Raw genomic sequence first — 12,632 nt, forward strand, 5'->3', positions numbered from 1 at the left:
CTGGAGCAGGAGGAGGAGGGCGCGTTGCCGTTGGGCCAGTGCTGAGGGTCCTGAGGGGGTTTGCGCAAGAGCCATGCCTCCCCAGTGTTCAGTCCCTGAACACTGGCGCCAGGTGAGAAGAGGAGCGGAAGGGGAACACTGTCTCTCTGACTCTTTCTGCTGGACCTGTCGTCGTTAGAGGCTGTATTCCTGACACTCAGGAGAAGACCTGGGCAGTCATGGTGGGGCACCTTCGAGGCAGTCTGCAGGAGAAAGGAAGAAAGCTGGAGTAGAGGGGAAGCCCCACCTGCCGTGTGACTGCGCAGCTTTCTTGCTGCTGAAGTGGCTCATGCCACACACCCCTAGCTGTCCTTGTCACTGTGGAATATCCCAAGAGCACAGAGTGTTGCTGCGTTTGGTTTTTATAGGCTGAAGGGCCTTGCTAGTTAAATTTGTAAATCTGGGCAGTGATACATCTTATGGGTTATTCTCCTTATCCTTGCTTTTGAAAGATTTCATGGTAGTGATTAAAAAGACAAGGCTGTGCTTTTGGAACGGAGAGAGTTTTTTCTTAAGCAAACATGGTCTGTTCCTTCAGCCTTACAGTAAACTGAGCATCCCTCAAATCGTCATGGGGATTTATTTACCATAGGGTTAAAAAAAGTATTACTGAATTAGCACTGGTCTTTTATGTTCTGTTTATTAACTCTTAGAAAAGTAGTTTTAATTGTGAATGTGATACAGACTTTTCCCCCATCCCTTGTTTGTTAATAGTTTTCCTGACAAATGATAGATACTTTCATCTAAATTCTCCAGTTCCATGCAGTTCAACCAGTAAGAACTAACAGAAATCTCAGAGGAGTTTACCTCTATTGGTATGTTTATTGCTTTTCACATTAGCAAGTGAAAATAGAAATTCAGTGTAACGTCTTTAGTTGTTCATTTGTTTTTCTGATCTGCAAATATTTTCATTCCCTGATAGGTCAATTAGAATGTGAGTAGACGTTATATTTTCATACATTATGTTTGAATCAGTGAGCAAGTGTGGCATTTGGAAGCAGTGTGACAGTAACATCATTTATTTTTACAGACTTTGTAATTTTCTTCTGGAAAATCCAGATTATCCAAAGAGAGAAGACAGAATCCTTATGAATCCCAACAGCAGCCTGCTTGCCAGCCAAGATGAGATGAAGGCAAGTGGTGCTCTTGGTTTGCAGTGTCTACCTGGAAATTCTCTCCTCTTTTCATAATTTTTAAGGGAATAAAGTGCTTTGTCAAGATGCATTTTTTTAAGACTATCCAGGAAAATAGGTTTTTCAGAATACATATTTTAGTGGGATTTCCGCCTCTGAGTTACCTTGAGTTCTGTATTTGACTTCTTTCATTGTAATTCCATCTTCCCTTCTCACAAAGAATTAAACAAATCCTCCATATCTTTAATCCTACAAAGCAGGTTCCTAAGATGAATCAAGAATTGGCCAGGACTCTTTGTATCATCTTAGGGTTTAACATTTTATTAAGAAATTTTCAAACACACAGTAAAGCCAAAAGAACTTTCTATTGATTTCCTATATACACACCAGCCAGTACTATTAAAATTAATGTTTTACTGTGTCCAGTTTGTCCCGTATCCATCCCTCTGTCCATCAGCGCATCCCTCTTATATTTTATTATAACCCACTTTAGAGCAAATTGCAAAAACATCAGCATTCTGCTGCATAAATACTTTAGCATGCAGATTGTTGCCTAGAGTTTAATATCTGTTTTTCTTTTTGAGTAAAGTTTATATACAGTGCATACACCTGTGTAACCAAATCCTGTGTCAAGATATAAACAGTTTGGTTTTTAAAAATCTTAATCATTGTCTTCATGTGTGGTCCAGACTAGCATTTAGTATGTTCAGTGATTGAAGGAAAGTATAGTTCAGAACTGCTTCACTGGTCTCTATTGCACCATCCTTCCACTTCCCACAAATTCTTTTTGACTGTCTCTTTCATGTATGGTTATTACTCATTTTATTGCTCTTCATTTTATTGCACTTTATAGATATTACAGGTTTTGTTTTCACAGATTGAAGGTTTATGGCAACCCTGCCTTGAGCAAATCTGTCAGTGCCATTTTCCCAACAACCTTTGTTCACTTCGTATCTCTGTTACATTTTGTAATTCTCACGATATTTCTGACTTTTTAATTATTATTATATTTGTTATGATAATCTGTGATCAGTGACCTTTGATGTTACTATTGCAAAAAGATTGATTTGCTGAAATCTCCGATAATGGTTAGCATTTCTTAGCAATAAATTATGGAATTAATTGAAATATGTGCTTTTTTTTTTAAGACATATACTGTTGCATGCTTACTAGACTACGCTATGGTGTAATTTTAACTTTTCTAAAAGTTAGGAAACCAAACAATTTGTGTGACTCACTTTATTGTGACTCTGACTTCATTGCAGTGGTCTGAAACCAAACCTCCAGTGTTCCTGAAGTATGCCTGTATTTTGTAGCTGGGGGGAAAAAAACTCAGTTTATTCTAAACATTTTTTGAAAAGGAAATGGCTAAAAACTTGTGTTCAAACCCCTGACTATATTTTTTCATAGTTCTAACTAGCAAAACTAGTCTCCAGACTCCTGACAGCTTGTTTAACCTCTCTGAACATCATTTCTTCACCTTTGTTCGGGGCTGGTATCCTCTTTTAGAGTAACTGTACAAGTCAGATTATTCTATTCTTTAGTAAGTAATTCTTCAAATGGTTTCCCTCGAGAAGTGCACTGTCTGGCCTCTAATGTTGTGCCTCTGTCTCGTTTCAGTTGCCTACAGTAGACTTTTTTGACTATTCTAAATTGGCTCCTCTTGACCAGCGCTGCTTCATCCAAGCTGCCGACCTCCTGATGGCCGACTTCAAAATGCTTAGCAGTCAGGACATCAAGTGGGCCCTGCATGAGCTCAAAGGACACTATGCAATCACCCGAAAGGTGCTCTACTTGGTCTTCTGGTGTGGCACACCTCTTGACTGCTTCTTCCCGTGATAACAGGATGAAGGGTTCAGCTTGCAGAAGTTGGGGTGGCTTATGATGGCAAAGAGCTGAGGAGTTTGTCAGGGTGAAGATATGTAGACAAAGGGTTTGCTGATCAGAAAGAACTGAATGAAAAGAAACACAGATTAGAAGCAGGAAAGGTCTGGTGTGACCATAAGGACGTGAATTTCCCCGTGGAATGTGGAGTGGAAGGGTGTGTTCCTCCCTGGTGTGCTTTCTTTCTTGGGGCTGGTCCCACAATCCTCCCCAAGATGGCTCAGGTAACGTGAAGCAGAGTCCAAAGGGCCAGGAGCCCAGCACTGCTCAGGGAGTAGTGGTTTGCTTCAGAAGAGAGTGGGCAACTCCTGAAAGCTCTCAAGGTTTTCATTCTTTCTTTTTGGACTCTAAATAAGATTCCACTTAAGGGCCTCTGTTCCAGATCTTAGATGTGCTGGTCGCTAGTGAGGAACAGACATGTTCCGTTTAGTGCAGCCCACTGTGCAGGCCCTTTGATGACAGCCAGGGCGGAAGAGCAGCGCCAGCGGGTCCTTGGCCTGTTGCTCTCCTCACCTGCCTTTAAATCAGTTTCTCTTGCTGAAGTTCTGGTGACTCTTAGCAAGCAAATGTGGAGTTACTTTACTTGTTAAAACACCCACTGGGGTCTTAACCTGAAAGAAGGTGAACATCGGTGAAAGTGCTGAGTCTAGGCCCCTTCCACCTCTACCTTGGTAAGATCCAGGCATCTGTCAGCAAACTCCTAATTACAGGTTCATTTTAGTTAAAAATACTCTGAAGGGATCACAGAAATAATGCCTTCTATTTCTGGTAGATAATGCCTTCTAATTCCCCCTGCTAAAGAGGGAATGTCTGTACTGTCATTCAAAAATGAATGAGCTTCCCCCCTCCAAATTAATGACCTTGAGAAAGAAGGGGCTCTTTCATCTGTAGGGCCCTGTGTGGCATCTTTATTGATCCTGTGGTGCCTTATACATTTTCTGAGCTCCCAGGAAGCCCAGATGAAAAATAAAAGGGTAGCAGCAGGAGACGGCTCCCGTGGTCTGGAAGTGGGTTGGTCCTCATTAGGAATGTCCTTGCCTACATCCTGAGGTCAGTAGAAGTGACTTCGCTAGCAGGAGCTTCTCCACATTGAAGGTCTGATCATCCCCCAGCTTGTCGCTGTTTGGGTGGAAATTGTAGAGTTTTATGGCTCAGTTCTTGTTCATAGCGTCCATATCCTTTTCCTCATTTGTCTGGCCCTTTATATTTTTTGTGGTGTGTGTCTGTCTGGGCTGTTAATCTAACATTTTACAGGATTTTGAAAAGAGATGGGTTGGGCTACTTGAATGAACATCAGGTATTTAAGGGGAAATAATGTTTGACAAAAGCTAAAATCTGATGTGCCCTTTTATAATGTCTCCCTGTTGTACACACAGGGTGCACGAGCCTTGCGCCTTGTAGGAAGTCACACTCACATGGGCAGGGAGGCAGAAAACACACCCTGGGGGCTTCCTCACTACAGCAGTAGGGCATCCTCTCTGTACCACTCCCCAAACACGCTGACAGCTTAGGGAAGGCATGCTGACTAAGGCAGGATCAGTTCTCCATGGATTGCTGTTTTTTTCCCTGTTTACTGTAAACATCAGATGCTTACAGGAGTAGAGATGGTATTGTAACAAGCCCTAACCCTGCATACTGTCACTCCCCTTCAGCAGTTGCCAGCTCCTGCCCAGTCTTATATTTCCACCCTTACCCGCCTACCCCTACCTGAAGTTATTTCTAGGCTTCATTTTTTTCATCCATAAAGTATTTCAGTATTAATTTTTAAAAGATAAAGGCAAAATATTTTAAAATATAATCAAAATACCATTATCACACCTTAAAAATTAACATCATCAGATATCCAGTCAGCATTCAGATTCTCTGAATATGTCATAAATCTTTAAACAGCTTGTTTGGTCACAGAATTCCAAGTGAAATATGTTTATTGTGTGTGGCTGGTGAGTTCTTGAGTCTCTTAATCTGCAAGCTCTCTCCTTTGTTTTTCCTTACTGCTTATTTGTTGGAAAAAAAAACTGGGTTGTTTTATCTTACAGGCTTCCACAGTCTGAGTTTTTCTGACTGCACCCCTGCATTATAATTAAACAGTTCGTCTGTTTCCTATAAATTGGTTCCATCCAGAATCTCGATCAAACTTAGACTTGACGTCTCGCTTGTATTCTAGTTCTAGTTCTGCCACTTGGTCTTAAACTCGCAGAACTTCGTGCCTGCTGCCCTCTCCACGCCTGCCTTGTGACTGTCATCTTGAGACTTTCCTTCACCTTGCCTTTTGACAAAGATACATTTTCTTTACTTTATTGAGTTCACCAAAAAGTTTATTCAGGTATCTGTGTACCATCTTACGGAAAAGCATGGACCAACTCTGGCCAGCCCAGATGACAACTCTCTGTGTCTTGCTTTACACACTCACACTTGACTGATGGTTCAAGTAGATTGAAAATTTCCCCTCTTGCCACAGATGCGACTACCTCTTTGTTTCAGGCAGTTTGCTGAGTGCCTGCCATAGGTCACACATTGGGAATGGCACAGTGGACATACAGGTTTCTTCCCTCATGAAACTTAATGCTGGTGGACAGGGCCATCTTTTTTAAGCCATCCTTTAACTTCTGTCGTGTGAGGTGGTCATTCTCAGGGTCTTACCCAGGCTGCTTAGGTTTCTCCCTCTGTGTACTTGAATGGTCACCTTTATCTCCATACAGGTAACATATCTCTCTCTCTGGACTTGACCTTCCCACCAGGCTCCACAGAGGAGTCCCTGTCTACTTCTCAGCTTTTATATCATCAGATGTCAGATGTCATGTTTTAGGTCATCCCTTAAAGGATGTCACAGATGCCCTGAAAATTGTAACCAGCCTGAATCCTTGATTGTTAAAACTAGTGCTTTGGGCATTTGATTTGCGAGTTACCTCATTTATAAAATGCAAGTCACAGTAACTTGTCTTGTTCCCTCTCCTGGGTTTTAGAGAATAGCCTTGGTTGAAGGGCAGGGTATTTGCCTGTAGATAAAATGTGGTATGAATTAGTCTTGCAGCTGAGTACAGACACTGGTGCCTAAGAATTTGTGGGGAATACCGTGTATAGTGGGAATTCCAGAAAGAAAGGAAGCAAGGGAGAAGGCACCATAGCTGTGGAGGACACTGATCAGGGATACAGATAGGTAGCAAGGTGAAACTTGGTGGAGTTTCACCAAATCTGACTGAGGACACAGTGACGCCAAAGAGAGGAGCTATAGTTCCAAGACTGGCCTGAGTCCTGTCCTCGCTTTAATTAAGGTTTGCCCTTCTCTGTAGCCTTGCTTCCCTCTACCGTGAAATAAATAATAACTTCCCTTAGAGGATTGTGGTGGGAATTAAATGGGCTAAGTTAAGGACTTGAAAGGGCTGCATGCAGTGCCTCGCTTACAGGAGGTGCATACAGCAAATGTCAACTCCCTTTTGATTCCCACACTGAGGAGCTTTGAAAAGGAAGGGAAGTAGGAGTTAGGTCAAGATGCAGGGCTGATCCTCTCTCTTAAAATACTTGTTTTGTTACCGCTTTGCCACAGGGATGCACAGCTGTTTAAGATGAGCAGGTTCAGAATGTGATTGATTAGCAGCATTCCTATAACACGTGCACATCCCCTTAACCTTCTGTTTACTGAGTGAGTGTCGTATCCAGATTGTGCGTGTTGCTGAAGGCACACTATGAGCTGTTGTAACAGTCCCTGTCCTAGAGGCTCAGAGTCTAGGGGAGGAAGTAACATGAAACAGATCACAAATAAGTATGTAATTACAACTGTGATAACTATTCTGAAAGAGTATATAACTAGAGGATGGTCTAAGAGGCTCCAGGAGAGCCTCTCTGAGCAAGTGACATTTAATCACACCCCTAAATGTTGCATAAGCAGGAGGTCAGTAGGGAGGGAGGGCAGGGCATGGAAGACAGGGGTGTCATTTCCTGGGTTGAGGATTCCTGTAGAAGAGCTAATTTGGAGGAAAAGATAGTGAATTCTGTCCGGGAAACGATAAACTGCCAAGCATGCTGGGTGGGCCTCAGATATCTGAGTAAAAACAATTCATTGAGTGGCTGAATGGACCAAAAGTGGGGGGAATAATGGACTGGAGAAGGGATTCTGAGATTCGTCAGCATATAGAATGTGACCTCACCAGCCTGGACAAGGACCTGAAGAGACTGTCAGGTGAGAAGAGAGCCAGGGCTACCTGGAAGACTCCCTGCGTGGAAACACTAGGCAGAGGGGCAGGCCACGTGGTGTCACTGCTGGGATCCCGGGGCGAGGGCCGAAGCAGAGACCCTGGACTGGGCCCCGTGTTAGGGAGGTGAGCAAGTGGAGAGGTGAGGTGGAGGCCAAGGCAGAGGGGGCTGGCGCTCCTGGGAGGCGAGGTGATGGCATGTGCAGGTGGCTTTTTTGATTAGCTTGGCTACAAACAAGGGAAGAAGGCGGGGCTGGTAGTTGGAAGAGGAAAGAGGTCTGGGCGGAAAGGTTTTCTTTTAAGATAGCAGAGGCTTGATCACCTTTAAATGCCTATTGGAGAGATATAAAGAGAGGGAGAAGCTAAAGCTATGGAAGAGAAGGGAGTATCTCTGGCGTAAGCATGTTGCGCTCCAGTGTTCAGTACAAAGTGGAGAAGTGAAAGCAGCGAGAATGTGGGGGCCTTGGAGGCGGGATTGTTGGCCAGAGAAGCACCATGTGACGTCGCGCCTGTGAAACGTGGCTTTCAGCCCTCTGCCACGTGGCTTAACCTGGGCTGACTCATGGGCACCTTCCGTAGTTTGTTTTCTCACGCACCTCTTCATCAGTCAGCATCTTGGTTCTGCCATGACAGCAGTTGTTGAAAGAGAAAATGAAGTAACGAAACACTGCCTGCTTATTTTGCCACTACTTTTTCTGGTAAGCCATATAGGGAAGGTAGCTGAAACTGTGAGTCACAACGAGATTTGGGATTGCCTGCATTTCACGTATTCTTGTGTCCCATTTACAGCAGTAACCTTTCCCTTTCTCAATTTTTAGGCCTTTTCTGACGCCATTAAAAAATGGCAGGAGCTATCGCCAGAAACCAGTGGAAAAAGAAAAAAGAGAAAAGAAATGAATCAGTATTCTTACATAGATTTCAAATTTGAACAAGGTAATGGCCAAATGTGACTGTTAATGATGGTGAGCGGTCCCCTCTCACACAACCCAAAGGGGCCTTGTGATGCGGCTGCCTGAAGTGCCCGGTCACAGCAGTCTGAGGGGTGTCGCTGATGTGACTCCGCTGGTGGCACGGCCGTGTTTCTGGACAGTGGCTGCATTGGTCATCTTTCTGCTTAGGATACACCATGAAAGGAAAATTGTGTGTAGTGTTAGAGATTTGTGTATAGGGACATTTTTAAGCTTGAGGGGAAAATGGGTCTTGAAGATTTGACAAAAGAATTAACCTTGTGACTCCTTGGTGAAAAGTGGGCCAGTGCTTGGTTGCTTACTGCAGAGGAGCCATGTACACACCTGAGAGGGTGGGTTCTGCACAGCCAAAGCCACACAGCTCTTAAGTTGCCACTTAAACTGTTAAAAGTTCTATTACTCATATTGATGAAATAACTGCTGAAAGCTCTTTCAAAGAGGTTACTTCCGGTCTAATTCCCCTCCTCACTGCCACCCTCCCAAAGGTAAACTTGCTGAATTTTGCAACAGACTTGATCTTAGTTGCTTGTGTCCGAGAAGAGTCCACTTCAACTTTTCCTGTGGATTATTTCATAAATGTTTCCCTTTTCTCCTATTTGTCTTCCTGTTACACCTGTAATTAATTTCATAACTTCAAGTGTGTCTAATGGAAAATCCATGAGATAGCTATAGAGTTGGAAAGTATTTGAATTTCTGAACTCTTCAGGATCTAAAAGAAAATGTCCTAAGTCCTGACTTGTGAGGTCAGCAAGCTGCTCTCCTGACACGATATTCTCACAGATCTGTGGCAGAATGAAAGTGAGGACGGTGTATAGGCAGTTTTTCATTGTGTGTGTGTGTGTGAAGTTGCTCAGTCGTGTCCGACTCTGTGACCCCATGGACTGTAGCCCACCAGGCTCCTCTGTCCATGGGATTCTCCAGGTAAAAATACTGGAGTGGGTTGCCATATCTTCCCGACCCAGGGATTGAACCTGGGTCTCCTGCGTTGTAGGCAGAGACGCTTTACTGTTGGAGCCACCAGGCAACCCTGTTTAGGCTAGGCATGCTTAACTAGGCATACTAACATGCAGTCATTCAGTACTTGTTTCTGACGTTCAGTGGTAGAGAACAGGAAGTATCACGTCACAAGGTGGTCTACTCCCTTCCTGGTCAGCTGTGTCTTGTAGAAAGTTCTTCCTTTATATCACGCCAGGAATGTACCTCCTGAGGTTTTCTGCGATGTTGGTAGTTCTTGCCTCTGAAAGGATTTAAAATCTGTTGCCTCTTCATCTTCCCAGTTGCCCTTCTTTCTGTCTTTCTCTAGCTTGTCTTTATCTCTTTGAGAGGTTGGGTGCACAAGGCTGGACACAGTACTCCAAATGAGGTCTGCTGTTTCGAGGCAGCAGCTGAGATTTAGGTTCTATAATTTCAACCATACAGCCTGAGAACACCTTAACTTCTTAAAATCAAACTATGTCCTGCCATTGTCTCACATTAAACCTTCATCTTCTTACCTACCTTGCTTTTGAAGTCACAGACCTGTCAGTTTTGATGCATTTAATATTTTTCACTGTGAACATGACCTCATTAGTTTCAGCCCATTCTTGGGGGTGTACCTCTGAATTTTTTTTTTTTTTTAATTGCATTTCACGTTATGTGAGATCCTAGTTCCTGGAGCAGGGATCAGACCTGTGCCTCTGGCAGTGAAAATGCAGTCTTAAGCACTGGATCACCAAGGAAGTCCCAAGATTCTGATTCTTAACTTGGTCTTACCAAGATCGTCTTTAAGGACACTGAAAGTTTAGAAATAGAAAATAACACTTGATTTTACATTTATATCTATGACTTATAGCCTTTTTTTTAAGGGAGGTTTATAAGTACATAAGCTTAGACTCATTCATTTGTTCCAGGAATCCCATTCCTTACCTTTCCAACTGTTTTCCATCCAAGCAGTACTGTTTGAGCTGTACATCAGCTGGCAAAGAGAGAGACTAGATTCTCCCTCCCGTGTCCTTTCTCATTGTATATGAAAAAGCCACATGACCTCTCATGAGGAGTGCAAATAGAACTTGGATGTAAACGGAACATCAGTAAAAATGCAGCATGTCCCCTCTAGCAAGGCAGACAGAAAAAAGATGCAAATTGGAGTTATTCTTTATAGGGTAACTTACTCTTCATAGTGGCTTTCATTGTAGACCCTACAAACATCCAAGGAGGAATACTGTGGACATCTTTACATACGTAATTTTGACAGCCTAGATGAAATGGACCATTTCCTCAAAAAACAAACTACCAATAAACTTATCTATATAAAATAGATAATTTGGATAACCCTATTGCTGTTAAGGAAATTGAATTCATAATTTTAAGTCTTCAAAAAGATCTCCAGCCCCACTTGGTTTCACTGGAAAATTCTTCCAAAACTGCTCCTAAGCAGATGACATGATTGTAGATATATACAGCTCCAAGGAAGTTCAGTAAGGTTGCAGGGTATAAGATCAGGCTACAAAAACCAGTGTATGCATGTATCTGTATGCTAGCAGTGAGCATATGGACATCAAGATTTAAGTACAATACCATTTAAAGTCATTTTGAAAAAACTTAATACTTAGGTGTGAATCTGACAAAATATGTATGGGACTTGTGATGAGAACTACAAAACACTGAAGAAAAAAAAATCAAAGAAGATATAAATAAATGAAGACATGTACTGTGTTCATGGGTTGGAAGACTCAATTAAGATATAAATCCTCTCCAAATTGATATCCATGCCTAGTGTGATTTCTGTCAAAATCCCAGCAAGATTTTTTTTTGCAGATACAAGCAAGGTATCCTAAAATTATCCTGAAGTTTATATGGAGAGGCAGGGTACTAGAATAGCTAAAATAATCTTTTAAAAGAAGAGTAAAGTGGGAGAAATCAGTCTCCTGGATTTCAGGACTTACTCCGTAATTACAGTGATTAAGACCAGGTGGTCTTGGCAGAAATATAGTCAGATGGAACAGAACAGAGAACTAAAAACTGGTTTTCTAAATAGTCAATGAAAAAATGTTTTAGCTTTTTAAAAGTAGAGTGAACAAGAGGAAAGAAGAAAAATAAAAAAATGTATCAGGGTATAGAGATTACCAGAAAACAGGCTTTTGTGAGTAAATAGAAAATCTGGATGGAATGGATAGTTTTCTAGAAAAATGTACATTACTAATCAACCAAAGAAATACAAAACCTAAATAAGACCAGTTGCAAAATCTGACATTTGTCTTTTTCTTAGCTTGTGTTCTAAGTGTTATTTATTATAAATCTGGATACTGCATTTTCAAAATAATAAAATTTTAAAACATACATAAAACACATTTGCACCTACCAGGATAGCTCATATTAAAAACTGACAACGTTGCTGGCAGAGGGCGAGTGTAAATTGGAACAGGCACTGCAGAATACTAGCGCTGGTTTCTAAAGCTGACCCAGCGGTGTGCTCTGCTGAACTGCAGACGTAGGTACAGCAGCTCTGGATGATAACCCCAAACCGTCAACCCCCGTCCTCAGAAGTAAACACATCATGAATTGCGGTGTATACACACAGTGCTGTATGGACAGGATAGGGGAGCTCTTCCAGTTGGATCATAATGAGGGATGGGTATGGAGAGGAAGAATGTCAGGAAGTGCATGGAATGTTGGGGATGGTTAGGACCCCAGTTTTCCCAAAAAGAACGTTATGGGAAAGTCACGTAACTTAACATCCTGGTAGGAGTAGGTGGGGGACCAGGCCACATAAGACTGGGATGGCTGCCTGGATCCCTAGCAGAACAGTTGTCTGCATGATTCTGCATTGTCACGTATCTTCTAGGTGACAAAAAAATAGAGAAGAGGATGTTCTTTCTGGAAAATAAGCGGCGACATTGTAGGTCCTATGACCGGCGTGCCCTCCTTCCAGCTGTGCAGCAGGAGCAGGAGTTCTACGAGCAGAAAATCAAAGAGATGGCAGAGGTAGGAAGATGTGTTTGGAATGTGTTTCTAGGATTCTGATTTGCTGGTAGGGCTCAATGTAAAGCTGTCTTTGAAGATTTGTCTTTTCTTTTAAGTGATTAATTTGAATAAGCTATGAAGTTTTTAAAAGGAAAACAAAGCTAGGTTTTGTAGTAATACTGACCAAAATTCACAGTCTCACAAATCAGATTTACGTTATTTTAATTGGCCCTTATAAACACATCTGTTTGACCTTCGCCCTCTACTGGGAGAGGAAAAAACAGATTCCGTGTAGCTCTTTAGTTCTTCCCGAAGTGAAAGTCAGAGTCAGTCAGTCGTGTCTGACTCTGCAGCCCCATGGACTATGTAGTCCCTTGAATTCTCCAGGCCAGAAATGTACTATCAAATGTGCAAGTCAGCTGGAAGATACAAATTTGGTTATTTAATACAGACAGACCTCAGAGAGATTGTGGGTT

At 42.3% G+C, this 12,632-nt stretch overlaps 1 protein-coding gene across 5 annotated transcripts in view; it reads left to right on the forward strand.

Moving 5' to 3' along the window:
- Positions 1–12,632, forward strand: part of RNF216 (ring finger protein 216) — a 120,681-nt gene that overhangs the window by 24,162 nt on the left and 83,887 nt on the right. For 3 of the 5 annotated variants that reach the window (XM_069570014.1, XM_069570015.1, XM_069570016.1), the window contains 4 exons: positions 1,070–1,172; positions 2,793–2,957; positions 8,065–8,179; positions 12,038–12,177. In XM_069570014.1, the coding sequence (XP_069426115.1) occupies positions 1,070–1,172; positions 2,793–2,957; positions 8,065–8,179; positions 12,038–12,177 (523 nt within the window). The remainder of the gene's footprint in view (positions 1–1,069; positions 1,173–2,792; positions 2,958–8,064; positions 8,180–12,037; positions 12,178–12,632) is intronic. The other 2 variants (XM_069570017.1, XM_069570018.1) reach the window with 1 other exon arrangement.

The sequence above is a fragment of the Ovis canadensis genome, chromosome 24 (genome assembly GCF_042477335.2).
Source record: "Ovis canadensis isolate MfBH-ARS-UI-01 breed Bighorn chromosome 24, ARS-UI_OviCan_v2, whole genome shotgun sequence".
Taxonomy (NCBI): Eukaryota; Metazoa; Chordata; class Mammalia; order Artiodactyla; family Bovidae; genus Ovis; species Ovis canadensis.